Source organism: Leopardus geoffroyi, chromosome B4 (genome assembly GCF_018350155.1).
Source record: "Leopardus geoffroyi isolate Oge1 chromosome B4, O.geoffroyi_Oge1_pat1.0, whole genome shotgun sequence".
Classification (NCBI taxonomy): domain Eukaryota; kingdom Metazoa; phylum Chordata; class Mammalia; order Carnivora; family Felidae; genus Leopardus; species Leopardus geoffroyi.
Window position 1 is genome coordinate 14,546,958 of NC_059341.1, and position 19,578 is coordinate 14,566,535.

Sequence of the window (19,578 nt, forward strand, 5' to 3'; positions counted from 1 at the left end):
TATTTTGTTGAGGATTTTTGCATCTTAAATTCTCGTTTTTGTTTTTATTTTTTTTGAGTTGTTTAGTATCAGAGTAATACTAGTCCCATAAATTAATTTAAAAGCATTCCTTCCTCTTCTTCATTTTGGAATAGTATGAGAATGGTTAAGTAGTAAGTCTTCTTTAAATGTTTGGTAGAATTCACCAGTGAAGCCACTGTCCTCCATTTATGCTTCTCACAAGTTCTTTTGTTTTTTAAAAAAATTTTTTTTTAATTTATTTTTATTTTTTGAGAGAGGGAGAAAGTGTGTGCAAGTGGGGGAGGGACAGAGGGAGAGAGAAAATCCCAAGCAGGCTGTGGAGCCTGACACGGGGCCTAACCCCACAACCCTAGGATCATGACCTGAGCTGAAATCAAGAGTCAGACACTCAACCAACTGACCCACCCAGGCAGGCGCCCCTTGTTCCAAGTGTTTTGATTAGTGACTCAATGTTGTTTACAGTAATGGGACCGTTCTCAGAAGAAGGTTGTACATTTTTAGGAATTTGTTTCTTCTACGTTAATTTGCCAATTTTTAAATAATAACCACTTGTAATTATTTGTATTTCTGTGGTCTTATAACTTCTCATTTCTGGTTTTGTTTGGGCCCTTTCTCTTTATTAGCTTAAGTAAAGGTTTATGAGTTTTGTTTATCTTTTCAAACAACTCAGTCTTGCTTTCACTGATCTGTTCCACTGTTGTTGTTTGTTCTCTCTTCCATTTATTTCTGCTCTGATCTTCATAGTATCCTTCCTTCTACTAACTTAAGCCTTTATTTATTCCTCTTTTTTAGTTCCTTTAGGTATAAGTTTAGATTATTTATTCAAGATATTTCTTGTTTCTTCAAGTAGGCCTGTATTGAGATATACTTCCTTCTTAGAATTGCTTTTCCTTCATTCCAAAGATTGTGGACCATTGTGTTTTCGTTTGTCGACAAGTATTTCTTGATTTCCTCTTGGATTTCATTTTGGCCTCTAGGTGTTTGGGTTTCTCCTATTTATTTTTTTCTTGTAACTGATTTCTAATTACTTGCTGTGGTAGGAAATGATGGTTCATTCGACTTCAGTGTTCTTAAATTTATTGAGACTTGTTCTGTGGCCTATCATATGATCTATCTTGGAGAATGTTCCATGTGCACTTGAAAAGAATGTGTGTTCTGCTGTTTTGGGGTAGAGTGTTCTACACATATCTGTTAAGTCCACCTGGTTGAACATATTATTCAATGTCACTATTTCCTTGATTTTCTGTGTGGATGATCTAGCCACTGATGTAAGTGGGGTATTAAAGTCTCCTCCTATTGTCAATTTTGCCCTTGATGTCTGTTAATATTTCCTTTATATAATTAGGTTTTGTTATATTGGGTGCACAGATATTTACAAATCCCATGTCTTCTTCTTGGATGGATCGATTGCTTTATCATTATGTAATGTCCTTTGTCTTGTTATGGCCTTTGTTTTAAAGTCTATTTTGTCTGCTGTAAGTATTGGTACCTAGTTTGTTTGTTTTTTTTAACTTCATTTGTATGCAATATCTTTTCCAATTCTTCACTTTCAGTCTGTATGTGTTTTCTGAAGGAGTTTCTTGTAGGCAGCATATAGATGGATATTGTCCTTTATCCATTCAGTCACCCTATAGCTTTTGGTTGGAGCATTTAGTCCATTTATGTTAATGTAACTTTTATAGGTATGTTGCCATTTTGTTAATTGTTTTTTGGTTGTTTCTGTAGTTTTCTGTTCCTTTCTTTTCTGGTGGTCTGATGGTTCTCTTTAGTGTTATGTTTGAACTGCTTTCCCTTTGGGTATCTTTGGGTTATCAGAGGGTTCATATACAACATCCTATGTGTGTGGCAGTCTATATTAAGTTGATGACTGTTTAAGTTCAAATACATTCTAGAAGCACTAAATATTTACTCCTTTAAATATTTACTTCCTCTTTGAGGAAGTTCTCATGGATTTCATCCACTCTTCTCTAAAGTCCTGTTAGTATCTTTATGACCGTTACTTTGAACTCTTTATCAGGTAGATTGCTTACCTCCATTTTGTTTAGCTCTTTTTCTGTAGTTTTGTCTGTTCTTTCATTTGGAACGCAGTCCGCTGTCTCCTCATTTTGTCTGAGTCTCTGTTTCTATGTAGTTGGTAGGTCACTTAAAATTCCAGGTCTTGAAAGGAGTGGTCCTGTGGTGTAGTGCCCTGCTGTTCAGGAGAACCAGGAGTTCCTGGGGTGACCCCTATGTGGATTGCATGTGCCCTAATGTTGTGGCTGAGCAGCAAATCCTGTGGGCACCCTGGTGTGCAGATCTTGTTCCCTGTGCAAGCAACTGAGAGAGAAAGTCATTTTCTGATACCTCGAGGTACTCCGAGATTTTTCTTTTATCCCATATCTTTGGTCACATCAATTTACCTCCAAAACATCTACTTTTTAAAGTTTTGTTATTTTTAAAACTTGTATAAAACATGAACCTGAATACAGTGCACATATCCAAACACTTCCCCCACAAAAGGGATACAAAAAAACCACAAAACTATGAACTTGCTTTAAAGACCATATGTAACACTTTATATAGGTCTGATACCTGATTCATTTTTGGGTCTGAGCACACCTATTGGTGTTTATTTTCATTTCTGAATTTGAGATTATTCATTAAACTGAGCCAAGTAAAGCTTATTTCATCCAGTGGTGGGTAAATATACAGAGGTCAGTTGGTTGTACTTTTCATCTGAAGATTTAGAATGATATGTTTTTGAAAAGTGATGATTATTAAGTCCAAGAGAAAATAAACTAGCATGTTTCTTAAGTTAGAAAAAAGGCAGAGTGGAAGAAGCTAAATCAGAGTCAAGTCACTACTACAAGCACCATTCGATGTATAGAGAGAAAGGATCTCACATTTATAAAGTGGATACTGTGTGTTAAGTACTGGACAAGGTTCTTTCCACAACATTACTCATTTAATCTTCATGATGATTCTAAAACATAGATGTGGTTATTTTCATTTGATGGATAGGAAAAAAGACTCATCAGACCCAAAAGCAACTAGCCTAAAGCTAGAAAAAAAAACTGAATCCATTCAGGAGTTCAAAATGACTTATTGATTCCACAATGTAGATTTTCCTGTATCGTAATTTACAATGGCATTTCAGGTATGACTTGGTTTTAGTTATATACAAATGCAAAATTGATCAAATTAACCCACCTATAGTGATACAGTGGACGCTCTAGTGATATATATGTGAACTTTTAAAACTTTCTTTGCTAGAAATGTTAGACTCAGACTCATAAGGATAATTTGTCTTATCCTTCTGCATCTTTTCCCAGCACAATCAATTATATGGAGTGGAGTGATGTCAGCAAGATGGTGTGCGAAGAGGCCCCGAGGCATATCTCCTTCCACTCCCCACAAAAAACAACAAAAGCAGTAAGTAGGTAACCATAAACTTAAGAAAACACCTCAGGCAAAGCTCTGGAGTACAGAGAAGCAGCAGCAGCAACAACCCTGTGGGGTTCAGAATAATGGAGGATGGCCGCATCCAGAAGCACAGCAAACATATTCCCTGGGTCATTCCGTCTCCTAGTCAAGATCAGAGTGCCACCAGGGAGGATCCCCTCTGAGGAAGTTCACTACATGGCATAATGGAAAAGAAGAGAACCCCAGCACGCCTCACCATGGTGACATCTGCAGCCTTCGCTTCGCCCGCCTTCAGCAACGTTGATTCCAGTTGAAGGAGCTACCCACAACCCCCCTCACTTTGCGTCTACTTCCAGAGGCTGAAGCTGCTGCTGCAGTGAGCCCTTCAGCACCGCTGTCTCACTCCCTCAGAGGGGAGCAATAGAGCATTTCACCATATGTGAGATCAGAGGTGCCACAGGTCTGTGTCCCACGTCTGCCCACCGCCCCACCCCCCCAGATTGCCGCTTTATCCCACCACTACCAGGGTGCCAATGGACACATCATTGCTGGCAAGGGGTACTAGTGCCCTGAGCCATACCCCATGTCCTGGATCACAGCTTTGAACATCACTTCCAGGGCTGTGCTGCCATTGCTCTGAGCCCAGTTCCCCAGGACCTGACATGCAGCTTCAACAGACCACCGACATTGTGCTGCTGACCTGTGACTGCTTCCTGGAGCCCAAGTTGGGACTATGGCTGACTCTATGCAGGCTATGCTGCTACTGCATCGTGTCATCACAGGGCCTGTGCCACTACTGTGTGACCCAACACTACCTAGTCACCTGAGTGAGCCCCTAAAGCCCAGTTCTGTGGGATATCTGCACACACATGGACCCCAGACACCAGTACCACAGATGCAAGTGCATCTGTGGCCCAGGATCTAGGCACTGTGATAGTTCTACACGTGCCTGATCCTTGGACCCTGATGTTAATAATGCTCTGAGTGCCAGCAGGCAAGACAAAGAGCAGAGAATACCCTCACCAAGAACTTCCTCCCAAAGGCAAAAGGGAAGAACAGAAATATTCCAGCAGCCACAGCCTTCGCCTCTGAGGACCACAACAGCACTACCAGCCACTGCTACCTGTAGGAAACTGTGCAGTCTTAGCCACAGAAGATCCCCACGCTATGGTCAATGTCAAACTCAGCCAATGAAGATGTACACAGTCTGTACCACTGTGCGGTCTCAAAAATCCACGATGCTGTATCCCACCTAGGGGGTGCCATAGCAGCCACCTCCAGGTTAAAGTCTTCTACCAATGAAGCCAGTCCAAAAAGGTGGGAAAAGGTGACTTACAACTTCAAGTGCACAGACATAAATGCAAAGCCATCAGAAACATGAAGAAGAAAAGATAAAACCACCAAAACAGTGTAATTTTCCAGTAACTGACCCCATAGAAATGAGTATCTGCAAGTTACCTGAAAAAGAATTCAAGAGAATTCAGAAAACTCAATGAATTTAGGAAAACAACATGAGAACAAAAAAGTTCAACAAAGAAGTATAAATCAAAGAAATGAAATTTTGGAGCCTAAGGATATAAGAAATGCAATGAAAAAAGCAACAAGTAGCTTGAACAGGCTCAATCAGGCAGAAGAAAGATGGATAGGTCTCTGGATATTATCACGTCAAAGGAAAATGAAGAAATCAGAATGAAAAAGACTGAGAAATCCTAAATGCATTACACTGTTGGGCATCAACAAGAAAATCAATATATGCATTACGGAAGTTCCAGAGGGAAGAGAGGGGGAAAGAAATGAAAACTTCCCAATTCTGGAGAAAGAGATAGCCATTCAGGTAACATGAAGGTCTAAGATCCAAAGACATCTTCACTAAGACATATTATTGGAATCAAACTCACTAAATTCAAAGACAGAGAATTTTGAAAGCAGCAACAGAAAAAAAAAAAAAAAAAAAGACTCCTCTCACACAATGGAATCTCAAGCCTATCAGCACGTTTCTCAGCAGAAACCTTACAGGTCAAGAGAGTTTGGGATGCTACATTCAAAGTGCTCAAAAGAAAAAACTGTTAAAGAATACTTTACCCAGCAAAACTGTCATTCACAAAGGAGACAGAGATAAACATATTCCCAGACAAACAAAAGCTGAGGAATTTATCACCATGAGCCTGCCCTATAAGAAATACTGTTTTTTTTCAAGCTGAAATGAAAGGATGCTGAATTAGTAACATGAGCACATAAATAAGTATAAAATTCATTGGTAAATGTGAATATACAGTGAAATTCAAAATCCTCTATTGGAAGTGTAATAGAGAATTGTTTATGTCCAACACCTCAAGGAACTAGAAAGAAAAAGATAAATGAAGCCCCAAATTAATGGAACAAGGATCAGAGTGGAAATAAATGAAATAGAAATGAAACAGAAAAGGTGAATGAAACTAAGAGCTGATTTTTTGAAAAGAGAATTGAGAAACCTTTAATAAGACACATCAAGGAAACCTTTAATAAGACACATCAAGGAAAAAAAGACTCGAATAAAATCAGAATAGAAGATGTGACATCTGATACCACGATCACAGAAATACAAATGATCAGAGGAGACTACTATTAACATTTATATACTAAACAACTGGACAAGAAAAAATGGATAAATTGCTACAAACATACAACAGATCAACTGTGAGTAAAGAGATTGAATCAGTAATCAAAAATCCGGTCAACAGACACAAGTCCAGGACCCGATAGCTTCACTGGTGAATTCTAAATATGTTGAAAGAATACATACCAATTCTTCTCAAACTCTTCCAGAAGTAGAAGAGGCAGGAATACTCCCTAACTCCTTTCATGAAGCCAGGATTATCCTGATATCCAAACTAGACAAAAATGGCACAAGAAAGGAAAATTGCAGGCCAATATCCCTGATTAACACAGATGCAAAAATCTTCAACAAAATATTAGCAAATATTAAACAATACATAAAAGGTACCACATACAACCATCAAGTGGGGTTTATTCCAAGGATGCAAGGATAATTTAAAATACAAGAATCAACCAATATGACATACCATATTAACAGAATGAAAGATAAAAAATCATATGATCATCTCAAGAGACGCCAAAAAAGCCTCTGACAAAAATGAACATCCATTCATGATTAAAACTCTCCACATAGTGGATATAAACGGAACTACCTCAACATAATAAAGGCCATGTTTGACTAGCCCACAGCTATTATCACACTTAATAGTGAAAAGCTGAAACCTTTTCCTTTAAGATCAGACAAGACAAGGATATCTGCCCTTGCCACTTTCATTCAACACAGTATGAGAAGTCCTAGCCAAGCAATTAGGCAAGAGAAAAAAAGGGCATCCAAATTGGGAAGGATGAACTAAACCTGTCACTGTCTACAGAGGCCATGACACTATATATTAAAAAAAAAAAAAAACCACAAAAAAACCTCTAAACACTCCACTAAAAAAGTGGCTAAACAAATTCAGTGCGGTTGCAGAATATAAAAACCTGTTGTACGTCTGTACACTTATAATGAACTATCAGAAAGAGAAATTAAGAAAATAATTCCATGTACTATTATGTAAAAAGAATAAAATAGGAATAAATTTAATAAGGAGGTGAAAGAGCTGTAACTGAAAACTGGAACACATTAATGAAACTGAAAACACAAGTAGAAAGAAGGCTATTCTGTGTTTATGGACTGGAAGAATTAATATTGTTAAAATGTCTACACTACCCAAAGCAATCTACAGATTCAATGCAATCCCTATCAAAATGCCAATGGCATAGTACACAGAACTAGAATCAACAATTCTAAAATTTCTGCGGAAACACAAAGCTCCCAAATACTCAAAGAAATCTTGAGAAAGAAGAAAGCTGGACACATCACACTTCCTGACTGTAAAGTACATTACAAAGTTATAGTAATCAAAACGGTATGATATTGGCATAAAAAAGACACATAATTCAATGGAACAGAGACCTGAAACTATAAACGGTCAATTAATAACAAAGGAATCAAGACATACAAGGAGGAAAGGATAGCCTCTTCTATGAATGGTATTGGGAAATGTGGAAAGCTACATGCAAAATAATAGAACTGGACCATTATCTTATACCATACATAAAAATTTAACCCATTCAATACTAGAATATAATATCAGGTTTTGTAATAAAAGTTTTATGTTTTCTAAGTGGTAAGCTTCAAGACACGTCTTGGCTATGACTTTTTGAACTTAACCCCAAAGGAAAGGCAACAAAATCAAATGTACATAAAACTAAAAAGCTACACAGTGAATGAAATAATCAACGAAATGAAAAGTCAACCTACCAAATAGGAGAAAATATTTGCAAATGATGTATCTGATAAGGGGTTATTATCCAAAATACATAAAGAACTCATACAACTCAACAGCAAAAAACCCACACGATATTTTTAAAATATGGGTAGAGGATCTGGATAGACATTTCTCTGAAGTGGATATAAAGATGGCCAACAGGTACGTGAAAGGTACCACTAGTCATCAGGGAAATGCAAATCAAAACTACCATGAGATATCACTTCACACTTTTTGAATGGCTATTATCAAAAAAACAAGAAATAACAAGTGTTGGCAAGGATGTAGAGAAAAGGGAACATTTATGCACTGTTGGTGGGAATGACAGATGACATTATCATATTTATATATATATGATATAAATATATTAACATAAATATAAAACCCTAAAAGCTCCATTAAACCACTGCTAGAACTAATCAATTATTTCAGTAAATTTGCAGGATACAAAATCAACATACTAACATCAGTTGCATTTCTATACATGAATGGACTATCTGAAAGAAAAATTAAGAAAGCAATCCCACTTACAACAGCAATGAAAACAATGAAATACTTAGAAATAAGTTTAACCACAGAGATGTAAGACTTATACACCAAAAACTGAGACACTGATGAAAGACTGAAGACTAACAAATAATGGAAAGATACCCTATATACTTGGATTGGCAGAGTATCGTGAAAATGTCCATAGTATCCAAAGCAATCTATAGGTTTCATGCAATCCTTATCAACATTCCAATGGAATTTTTCACAGACGGAAAAATTATTTTGGAACCACAGAAGACCCCACGTAGCCAAAGCAATCCTGGGAAAGAGAAATAAAGCTGGAGGCATCATGCCACTCGATTTCAACCTGCATTACACAGCTACAATAATCAAAGGAGTATGGCTCTGGCATAAAAACAGGCACATAGACCAGTTTAACAGAACGGAGAGCCCAGATGTGAACCCATGCATATATGGTTGACTAATTTTTCACAAGGGTGCCAGAAACATACAGTGAAGAAAGGATAGTCTCTTCAATAGATGGTTTTGGAAAAACTGGATAGCCACATGAAATGGATATGAAATGAAACCAGATCCCTTACACTACACAAAATTAACTTGAAATGGATCAGAGACTGAAATGTAAGATCTGAAACTGTAAAAGTCCTAAGAAAACATAGGAAAAAAGATCCTCATCACTGGTCTTGCCAGTGATTTCTTGGGTTAGACACCAAAACACAAGCAATAAAAACTAAAACAAGTGGGGCTATATTAAATTAAAAAGCCTCTGCAGAGCAAAGGCAATAAATTGAAAAGGTAACCGATAGAACAGGAGAAGATCTTTGCAAACCATCTATCTGATAAGGGGCTAATACCCACAACATTAAGAATTCAAGGAATTTAATAGCAAAAAAGAAAATAACCCAACTAAAAATGGGCCATGGGTCTGAACAGACATTGTTCTAAAGACAACATACAAACAGACAACAGGCATATGAAAAGATGTTCAATATTACTAACCATAAGGACAGTGAAATTCAAAACTACAATGAGGTATCATCTCACACTTGTTAAGATGGCTTTTATCAAAGAGATGAGATAAGTGTTGGTGAGTATGTGGAGAGAACAGCACCTCTATACACTGTTGGTGAAAATATAAAACAGTAACCCATTAAAAAAATAGTATGGAGTTCCTCAAAAAATTAAAAACAGAACTACCATATGATCCAGCAATCCTACTGGTAGGTATTCTCTGAAGGCAGCGAAATCAGTAATTTGAGGAGATATCTGCACAACCCAAGTCACTGCAGCATTATTCACAATAGCCAAGATACGGAAACAACCTAAGTGTCCATAGATGGATAAAGAAGATGTGGTTTATATATGCATAAACAATGGAATATTGATTAGCCATGACAACGTAGGAAATCCTACCTTCTATAATAATATGGGTGGACCTTGACGGCATTATACTAAGTGAAGTAAACGAGACAGATAAAAGACAAATGCCGCACAAAGATCGATTTGTGAAACAGTAGAATGGTGGTTACAGGGGCTGGGCAGGGTAGATTAATTGGGGAGATGTTTAAGACGTTACCTGCCACTAGTAGATAAATGAGTTCGGGAGAGCTAATGCACAGCATAGTGATTATAGTACAAAATTTTATACTATGCTACAAGACTAGATCTTAATTGCTCTCACCAAAGAAAAATTATAACTGTGACATGACAGAGGTGTCAGTTAATGCTACTGTAGTAATCATTTTGTAATATATAAATTATAAAAGCAACACTTGGGATACCTTAAACTTACAGAATATTATTTGTCAATTTTATTTCAATTTTTAAAAAACACTCTGGAAGACTTACTTAATATTAGTTTGAATAATAAAGGAATACCTTTTCAAAAACCTTGTTCAGAAGGTGGTATTTTCCCGTTTAACACTGACAGAGGTCAAGATTCAAGTAACCATAATTTTGTTACTCCCAAGAAACCTGCAAACCTTCTATTATGCTATGTGAGGATTTGACAATCACTTAAGTATCCTTATTTGTTCCCATTTTGACACTTCCCCTTTAAAACTTTCAAGAAATGCAATCTACATTTCCTTCAACAGTCTAAAAACACTTTTGGATAAAACTCAGGCATTAATATATTTCAAATATGTAAAGAAATAAAACACAGAGTCAGTGTTAATAAAATAATAAAATCTTTTACCTTCTGGATCATAGGTTTGAAAAACTCTCCTGGCTTGTTCTGAAGGTGCCTCAGGAGCAACTAAAGCCATGTCCTGAAAAGACAGAAAGTATGCTATCAACCAGCTACAATATCATGACCTTAAAAATAAACAGGACAAATACAAGGCTAGGGTGAGGACACAGGACATCGGGAGTCAGAAGACTTGGAATTATATTTCTATCAGATGTGTGTGACTAGGTAAGTCACAAACTCTCTGGACCTTCACTGTACATTTGAAATTTGAAAAACAGGACAAGTACTTCAGCCATAGGGAATTGTTGTGATCGTGACACTGAAGCTTTATATAAAAGCTCTTGAAAAGTTTAGTATTACAGAGATGAGTCATTACTATAAAATAGAATCTGCAAAAAGCAATGATCTACACATCATTGTTCAAATAAAAATAAACAGAACTTAAAATATACTCTAGTTTTCAAATATTTAAAAATTAAATCAAGCTCTATGATAGCAAACAATTACATAGAAATGCATTTGAAATTTATTAGTTTAGTAAGCATTTTACATCAATACCTGGCCACAGATCAACAATCAAGTTTTGCATGTCCAGGATTTTAATTTTTCTTAACTCAAAGGAAACATCTAGAAGGCAGATTTCTTTTTCCCATGAAACGAATTCTCTATCATATCTAATTTCTTTACATAGTAAGCCATATTACAATTTATCAAAAATAACCACAAAATTGAGTGTTATCTGGGACTCTTCACAAAACTTTACTCCATATCAACTGTTAGAAAATTCTACTTGACAGACAGAAATGTAGAATCTGGGCCCCAGTTGTCCTCTATTCATAGTGTTGGTCTGAGCCGCTGTCTATAATTGTGTTCACTGACCCAAACCTCCTCAGGGAACAAGTTTCTAACTACCTCAATTTACCTTCTTGAATCCTCTTTAAGAGGTTATGGGATATACAATTTGAAATGCTGTTCCTCTTTGGAAACACATTTTTGTAAGAAATGTACTAATTATCTTTTGTCCTAATCACTCCCCACCCCTGCCGCTTCACCCCAAAGATGAAGGAACAAAGTGTAAGAATCAATTAGAGTAGTTCTTATGAGACTAGGTGCCTCCGTTTATATGGGAACATAAGTCAAATGGGAATGGGAATTAAAACAATTACACATTTTTCAGGTATTAAAGTAAAAAAAAAATGCTATTTTATAACACAGTCAAATTTGTTCTTTCCCACTTACTAGCCCTTTGCCTGCAGTTTCAATACTACTTTGCAGATGATCTGCATGTCAAGTCGCATGTTTTCATCTGGCCTAACTTTCAATCCTTTCTGATTTCATGATCCAGTCCTTCATCGCTGGATACTTGGATAGTGTCTAATCTTTCACTATGAGAAACAGTGCTCTACCAAACAAAGCAGCACATGTAATTTCACACATGTGCAGTTTTATCTGCAGGAGACAGCACGGAGTAGGATTGCTGGGTCAGAGGAAGAATGCACTTGTAATTCTGGTTGATACTGACAGACTCTTGTGTTATGTTTATTTAGCCTATTCAGAACATTATTTCTTAAAAACGCTTTCCTTTTTATATCACCGGTAAAGCCTTAGAACTATAATTAACTTTGTACTGAAGCTAGGATCCCAGTGTCAGCTCTCAGATTTAGGGAGCAATTACTAACACTGGGGCTATTATTATTATTTCCTAGCTGCTTTTATCACATCCAAACCGTAAGTGTAAAAGTCGCTGCATGTATTTCACTGTAAGCTTTAGTTTCCTTAACTATTTTAAGTTTTTTTCTTTTAAAAATTTTTTTAAATTTCATTTTCTTAATTTACATCCACATTTTTTAGCATATAGTGCAACAATGATTTCAGGGATTAAGATTCCTTAATGCCCCTTACCCATTTAGCCCATCCCCCCTCCCACAATCCCTCCAGTAACCCTATTTGTTCTCCATATTTAAGAGTCTCTTATGTTTTGTCCCCCCCGTTTTTATTTTTGCTTCCCTTCCCTTGTGTTCATCTGTTCTGTGTCTTAAAGTCCTCATATGAGTGAAGTCATGATATTTGTCTTTCTCTAATTTTGCTTAGCATGATACCCTCGAGTTCCACCCACATAGTTGCAAATGGCAAGATTTCATTCTTTTGGATTAATACTCCATTGTATATATATACCACATCTTCTTTATCCATTCATCCATCGATGGACATTTGGGTTTTTTCCATACTTTGGCTATTGTTGATAGTGCTGCTATAAACATTGGGGTGCATGTGTCCCTTCAAAACAGCATCCCTGTATCCCTTGGGTAAATACCTAATAGTGTAATTGCTGGGTCATAGGGTAGTTCTATTTTTAACTTTTTGAGGAACCTCCATACTGTTTTCCAGAGTGGCTGCACCAGCTTGAATTCCCACCAACAATGCAAAAGAGATCTCTCTCTCTGCATTCTCACCAACATCTGTTGTTGCCTGAGTTGTTAATGTTAGCCATTCTGACAGGTGTGAGGCGGTATCTCATTGTGGTTTTGATTTGTATTTCCCGGATGATGAGTGATGTGGAGCATTTTTTCAAGTGTCTGTTAACCATCTGGATGTCTTCTTTGGAGAAATGTCTATTCATGTCTTTTGCCCATTTTTTCACTGGATTATTTGTTTTCTGGGTGTGGAGTCTGAGAAGTTCTTTATAGATTTGGATACTAACCCTTTATCTGATATGTCATCTGCAAATATCTTCTCCCATTCTGTCGGATGCCTTTTAATTTTGCTGTTTCCTTTGCTGTGCAGAAGCTTTTTATTTTGACGAGGTCCCATTAGTTCATTTTTGCTTTTGTTTCCCTTGCCTCTGGAGATGTGCTGAGTAAGAAGTTGCTGCGGCCGAGATCAGAGAGGTTTTTGCTTGCTTTCTCCTGGAGGATTTTGATAGTTTCCTGTCTCACGTTGAGGTCTTTCATCCATTTTGAGATTATTTTTGTGTATGGTGTAAGACAGTGGTCCACGTTCATTCTTCTGCATGTCGCCGTCCAGTTTTCCCAGCACCACTTGCTGAAGAGACTGTCTTTATTCCATTGGATATTCTTTCCTGCTTTGTCAAAGATTAGTTGGCCACATGTTTGTAGGTCCACTTCTGGGTTCTCTGTTCTGTTCCATTGATCTGAGTGTCTCTTTTTGTGCCATGCTTAACTATTTCTAACCCTTCTTTTCTTTTTCAGCTCTTCCCTTTGGAACGGCTGCTGGAATCCGGGGATTCATCACTGAAATTCTGGCTAAGGAGAAAGTACAGCTCCAGATGAGATTTTATCCAAACACAAACTTGTACGGGCCCAAGACGAGGATACAGTCCTTAAGTTTCTCTTAACCATCTGCTGCATTGCAACCTTTGTTACTAGTAAGTGATGAGGAAAAACTTAAAACGAGGGTGAAAACAGGACTTTGGATTTTCTAAATATAAGTATGATCTAAACAGAGGGAAAGGAAATACTGTTTTTCTTGGTCAATAAATAAACTTTTTAGGGAAGAGGTGGCAGAGAATACATCTGAAGCCTTATTTTAATACTCTTAATAAGTGAAGTTTTGGGAAATTACTACTGTTTAGTTACACTAACAAGGAAGATTCTGGTTTCAGCCACAGACAAAAGTTTACATCCAATCCTCTGCATTCAAGGTATCAGAAAATGCAGAAGTATAAAAGAATTAGAAGCGAACCACCTGATACCTTATCTCTAAGTTCCAAGCGCTACACATGAAAAATATACTATGCTAATGTCAGAAAGATTTAAAACAGGCTTAATGAAAAGCGTGCTGCCTTATCTCTTGCCTTTGGTTATGAACATACAAGCCACGTAGGCTTCAGAAAACGTATTATTCTTGTTTGAATAGGCTATATATGCTGGCCTGATACAGAAGATCATCTGAAGCTTGGGCACAACTCCCACTGTCCTCTGGTTTAACAAATGTTCACTTAGAACAGGGGCTGGCGGTATACTTTTTCTCTAATGGGCCAGAGAGTACATATTCCAGGTCTTGCAGGCCATGTGATCTCAGCAGCAAGACAGCACAGTTAATACATAAACAAATGAGCATGGATATGTTCCAGTAAATATTTTACAAAAATAGCTCATGGCTTGATTTGCCCCGTGGGCCAGTTTGCTAACCCATGATGTATTATTTCCTCAGATGCACTGACGCTTATTAAATACGCCTTCTTTCCAACACATCTGGGGGTATAAAGAAGTCTTAGTACCTTAATGGGTTTCATAAAGAAGATAATTCTGGCTCTCATCTGAAAGAGAAAAGAGGGTAGGGAACCCTTGCTGGGAGGAATTAAGAGCCATGGCTGGGGGACTAGAACTGTGAGAAGAGCAGTAGTCAGCAAGGGAAGTCAGCTGTGGTGGAAGAATGAACATCAGGAGTTAGGAGGTGATGGTTACGTATCCAGGTAGAGCACATGGCGTTCCCACAATGCTTAGCACACATGGAACACTTAGTGCTGCGAACAGGCCAGCGGAAGCTGGATGCGGGCACTAGACGAGACAGGGTTGCAGAGCCTACGAGATGAGGCACTGGAACGGATGACAGGCAGTTACTTCAAACATGTCACAGGAGAGGATGGCAAAAAAGGAATTTAGACTGTTCACTGTTTGAAGTTTCTAAGTTGAACCAAGTAGCTCAAAACCCTGTATGTGAGCAAACAGCCCATGTGTCAACCACCTAAACACAAATTCTTTTTCTCCTCCGAAAACACGGCCCAGTGGCATGGGCTGTGATATACTAATAGTGATACACTAATAGCTAATTTGCTAAACTCCTTAGAAATTAATTGTTCTTAATCATACCACTCATTTTAAGATGTGTTTATGCCAAAGGGAGAGGAGAAAAAGGAAAAGAAAAGAAAGGCCAAAGCAAAAAAAAGTGAATTCTAATGAAAACATTCCAAATGTTTTCATCCACAAATCAAAGCCAGTATGGTCTTCTAAACTGATTACTGGCTTGCTTATTTTGAGTATTTACAATGATTTTTAGATTATTATAGAAAGCCATCTCTTAGTTAACACGTGCTTAAATTTACAGAATGTTTAAATGTTTATAGATGAAACCTGGAAAAGTTACAAAACCACCTATTCCCATTCAAGTGTTTCATGCTGAACTCTTTAACTTTCTAATTTGGTTTAAAATGACAAATTCCAACACTAATTTTAACCAATTTCTTTAACTTAAATACATCTGAACAAGGTTCTAGTTTAAACATCTGTAACAGAATGATCCAGGTCGTAAATTTGGTAATATATTAATGTCAAATGTATTTCATATTTGCATAGCAAGTTTGGCAAATGAAGAATTCTATTCAACTGAGGAAGACTCCTTTACCATCTTAAGGCAAAATATTTTAGCGAGAGATACAACTGATGTGTTTTTCTCACTGAACATAAAGGATGAAGTAAAATGGAACTCTGATGTAATAAATAACTGTGTAAGTTTGAGGAATAATAAGAGAACATTACCCTTCAGATTTTCAAGACTTAATATAGCAATAGCTTTTAGATTACATATTTAGTATATTCTTTGCATATAACTATCCACACCTCCATAATGTTTTGAACACTGTCCAGCCTGTTAAATGGTAAAGAAAGAGGTAGTCTGTACATTTAAGGTGACCACCTAGTGGGAGGGAGAAAAATGTGCTACTATATGCTTATTTTGGTGAACAGTATTAAAACTGTCTTAAGAAAATTACACTGCAAAACAAAAGTCAAACATACACCCCCCCCCGCCAGAAAACCAATGAGTTATAGATTCCAATGATGTAATTCCAAGTTATCCAAATCAGCAAGTATACCTGTAGACATTTTTTCCTTCGCCCCTAAATGCATTAAGTAGGACAAAACCGAGTTGTAGTGCATCTGAAACTCTTTTAGGTACCCCTCATTGGGAAAAGATAGAAAACCTAACAGTCAAATATTTAAATATTGTTTTAGTTATTTAAACTCTGATTTACCATCAAAATTATTCTTACTCTAAAAGTAGTTCTCCATATTGGTCAAATATAATTGGATGCTTTTATCAGAGCAGAGGTATTTTAGAACATTTTCTATTTAGCCAATTTACTGGGCAACTGGGATTGCTACACAATATAGCTTTTAAAATGATCTGTCCTCAACCAACTTGCCTTAATTGGCAAAGTGCTATTGAAGAGAAGGGGGAAAAAGGCAAGCTGTTAAGGGACTATCTAATATCCTATAGTCATGAAACAAATATCTCTTTTCACGTAGTTCTGCCTACACTGTTACTATAATTATTTGGTGTTCACCATAAACCTTTTAAAATGTAACATTAGCTATCCTTCTAAACAGCCAGTGAAATGTAAGGCAGGCCTATGTTCAGTTCATTGGCTAGGTGTAAGTAGCTCATTACTGAAAAGGTCTTTAAAGTTTATTCATTATGGCTTTCATCACTATCAAGAGCAATCTCTTGTCATAAGTAATCAAAGAACTTCTGAGAATTTTACCTAACTTCAGGAATGATCACACATATAAAGTACAATTTAGCTCCCAGACAACATTTTATAGTGCTATGAAGATCCCTTCAAAAGAAAAAAAGTTAACTGGTATAGAACATACCTTTAAACTGTAAGTAATGTTTGCTTTAAAATCACTTTATGTTTCATATGCACTCTTAAACTCATTATACTTCTGAAAATATTTTGGGGGTTACTATGAAACATTTTAAATCAATTACCAAATGCTATTAAATATGTAACAGTTTTCAGTGCCAATGTTAGAAACAATTCAGGTAATGCCACGTCAACTGAAAGTAGCTAGGACAGTGGTCTTTTTTCTTTACTCTTCCATTATTTCCCCCCAAATGTGCAAAAGCCCTTGGCTATCTCCACAGCAGCCCACGGCTGTGCAGCACTGATTTGTGCTGCACTGGCAGCGAAGTCAGGGAAGGAAACATAAGAAAAGCCCTTCAAGGCTCCTTCTCCAAAAAAAACCAAACAAACTTTAAATGTGCAAGTTGAAATAAGGCAGTAGGAGGAAGTCTCCAATAGGTATGATCATCATCGTTACTATTATTAACACTAGTCAAGGGGCTTCTTTTTCTCCCTTTCATCGTAACTATACAACTCATCTTAATCCTTCCAACCTTTCTCAATTGGTTTCTGCTGGAGAATTCACCTCTAAGACCTAAGGCATCTACTCTATGCAACCAGAATCATGTTCAGTGTTCTGTTGCTTATGTGAAGAACTGTGCAAAGAAGAGCTGTTAGCCTTTTAATTACTGATTTTCATTAAGAAAACAGCTAACATAAGCCATTACTCTCTAGGCACATGATACCTCCATAATTCAAGAAAACTGACTCCCTAACTTATTTAAATGGTTGAAGTTAATATTCACTGATCAGCTGGATAAAAATCAAATACGTTGTTAAAAAGTTCCTCCTGATTTCTGAGTAAAGACTCTATATCAATTGAATCAATTTAAACTGTTAAATCACCTGGACACGAGAGTAACTGATTTATGGTGGTAGAAGGGGTTGTTCTGACACTCTTGCCCCTCCGGGCCTTGTAAGAGGATTATTTATCACTGCCTGTGGCTAGAGGACACAAAGTACCTCTCTGGTAGGGGTCTGCTTCCTACCCTCACGGACATCAGGTTTGGCCAGAGAAATGAAAGCAGAAGTGACATCACGCTAGCTCCCAGAAGAAGCCTTAAGCGCCACCTGCGTTTTTGCCAAGTGTCTCTCTGTTCTCCCTCTGCCAAGAGAGGTGCACAATCCTACGGGCTGCTCCTTCAGTCCAGATCTTAGAATGAAGAAGGCACATGGAACGCACCTGCAGCCAACATGTAAAAGTAAGAAAGAAATTAGCTTGTGTGTGTGTTTGGGGAGAAGGGGTATGGTGGGAGTGGTGTACCCAGTACATGCAAATACAGGGTGCACGGTCTGGAGAGGATTTAAATGTAATGAAACGGACGCCGTCGTAATGCTTTTTATCACCAACACATGCAGGCAAATCTGAACAATTCCAGTGGCAGACATCCCTCCTACCTGGGGTAGACTGCACTCCTTCTCGAATACTGAATAAATCACTTAAATTGCAGGGTCTTTGCTTCAGGGAGCTGGCATGAAGAATTAAAACCTAATATTCCGCCCAGGGTTTCACTTTGCTTGTGCCCCACGTGTATTTGCTTTTCCTATTCATAGGTGGCTACCTTTTCCTCTCGTCTTTCCCTTCGTGTTTACCCACTAACAATGTTGATAATATGAACTGTATAAAGGGGTCACAGTACTCAAAGTTCTAATATTCTTCAGTTTTATCACAACTTTAGAGAAACATTCTTATTCTTCATTATGAAAGTTGTTCTACTTCCATGAACATGCCTTACGTTCATGCCTTGGGTATTCAGGTTAAGCCTTTCATATCAAGATAAGCATGCAAACATAGTATACCAAAGATGGTGTGGAAATAAATGATTATTCCAGCCGGTCCTGTATCTGATCCCAGCCTTTACTTCCTTCTTAATCTTCCAGCACAACTAGTCTGGTTCGGCCAACCTGAACCCATTACTATTCCCCAAATATAGCATGGACTGTCGTCACCTCCCTCATCTCTTGTGTTTCTGCTTAATCTTTTCTCCAAACCTAGAACATAACCCTCATTTCATATTAAGTCAAAAACTTATGTGCTTTAATTCATGTATCATATCCTCTGTACCTCCCCCCTCTTCCAGTCTCTATTCCACTCTTGTATAATTATTTGCTTTTTGTATACCTAAGGGACAAAAGTCGTTAAAAGCTAAGGAGTCAGAAGATTTGAGTTTGAATCCTGGCTTTGGTGCTCACTAGCATTTAACTTTGGAGTTGTTATTTTTCACTGGCCCCAGACTATAAAATGTTGACGAAAAATGGTACTTACCTCACAGGGGTGAACTGAGGATTACACGAATGCATGTAAGACGGTTAGCGTAATACCTGGCACAGGCAATGCTCAGTAAATGTAAAGAGAAAACTACTACAATGCGTTCTTTATTAATCTTTGCATTTCAACAGTACTTAGTGCAATATAGGTAATGTAGCTATATTGGGTCCTGTGGGAAAACAGATAAATCTCA

General features: G+C 37.4%; 1 protein-coding gene across 6 annotated transcripts in view; it reads right to left on the reverse strand.

The window, feature by feature from the left end:
* The window catches only part of MINDY3 (MINDY lysine 48 deubiquitinase 3), a 96,064-nt gene that overhangs the window by 21,744 nt on the left and 54,742 nt on the right, over positions 1–19,578 (reverse strand). For 5 of the 6 annotated variants that reach the window (XM_045466111.1, XM_045466110.1, XM_045466109.1 and 2 more), the window contains one exon: positions 10,477–10,549. In XM_045466111.1, coding sequence (XP_045322067.1) covers positions 10,477–10,549 — 73 coding nt within the window. Of the gene's footprint in view, positions 1–1,723; positions 2,338–10,476; positions 10,550–19,578 lie in introns of those variants that run through there. The other variant, XM_045466112.1, reaches the window with a different exon arrangement.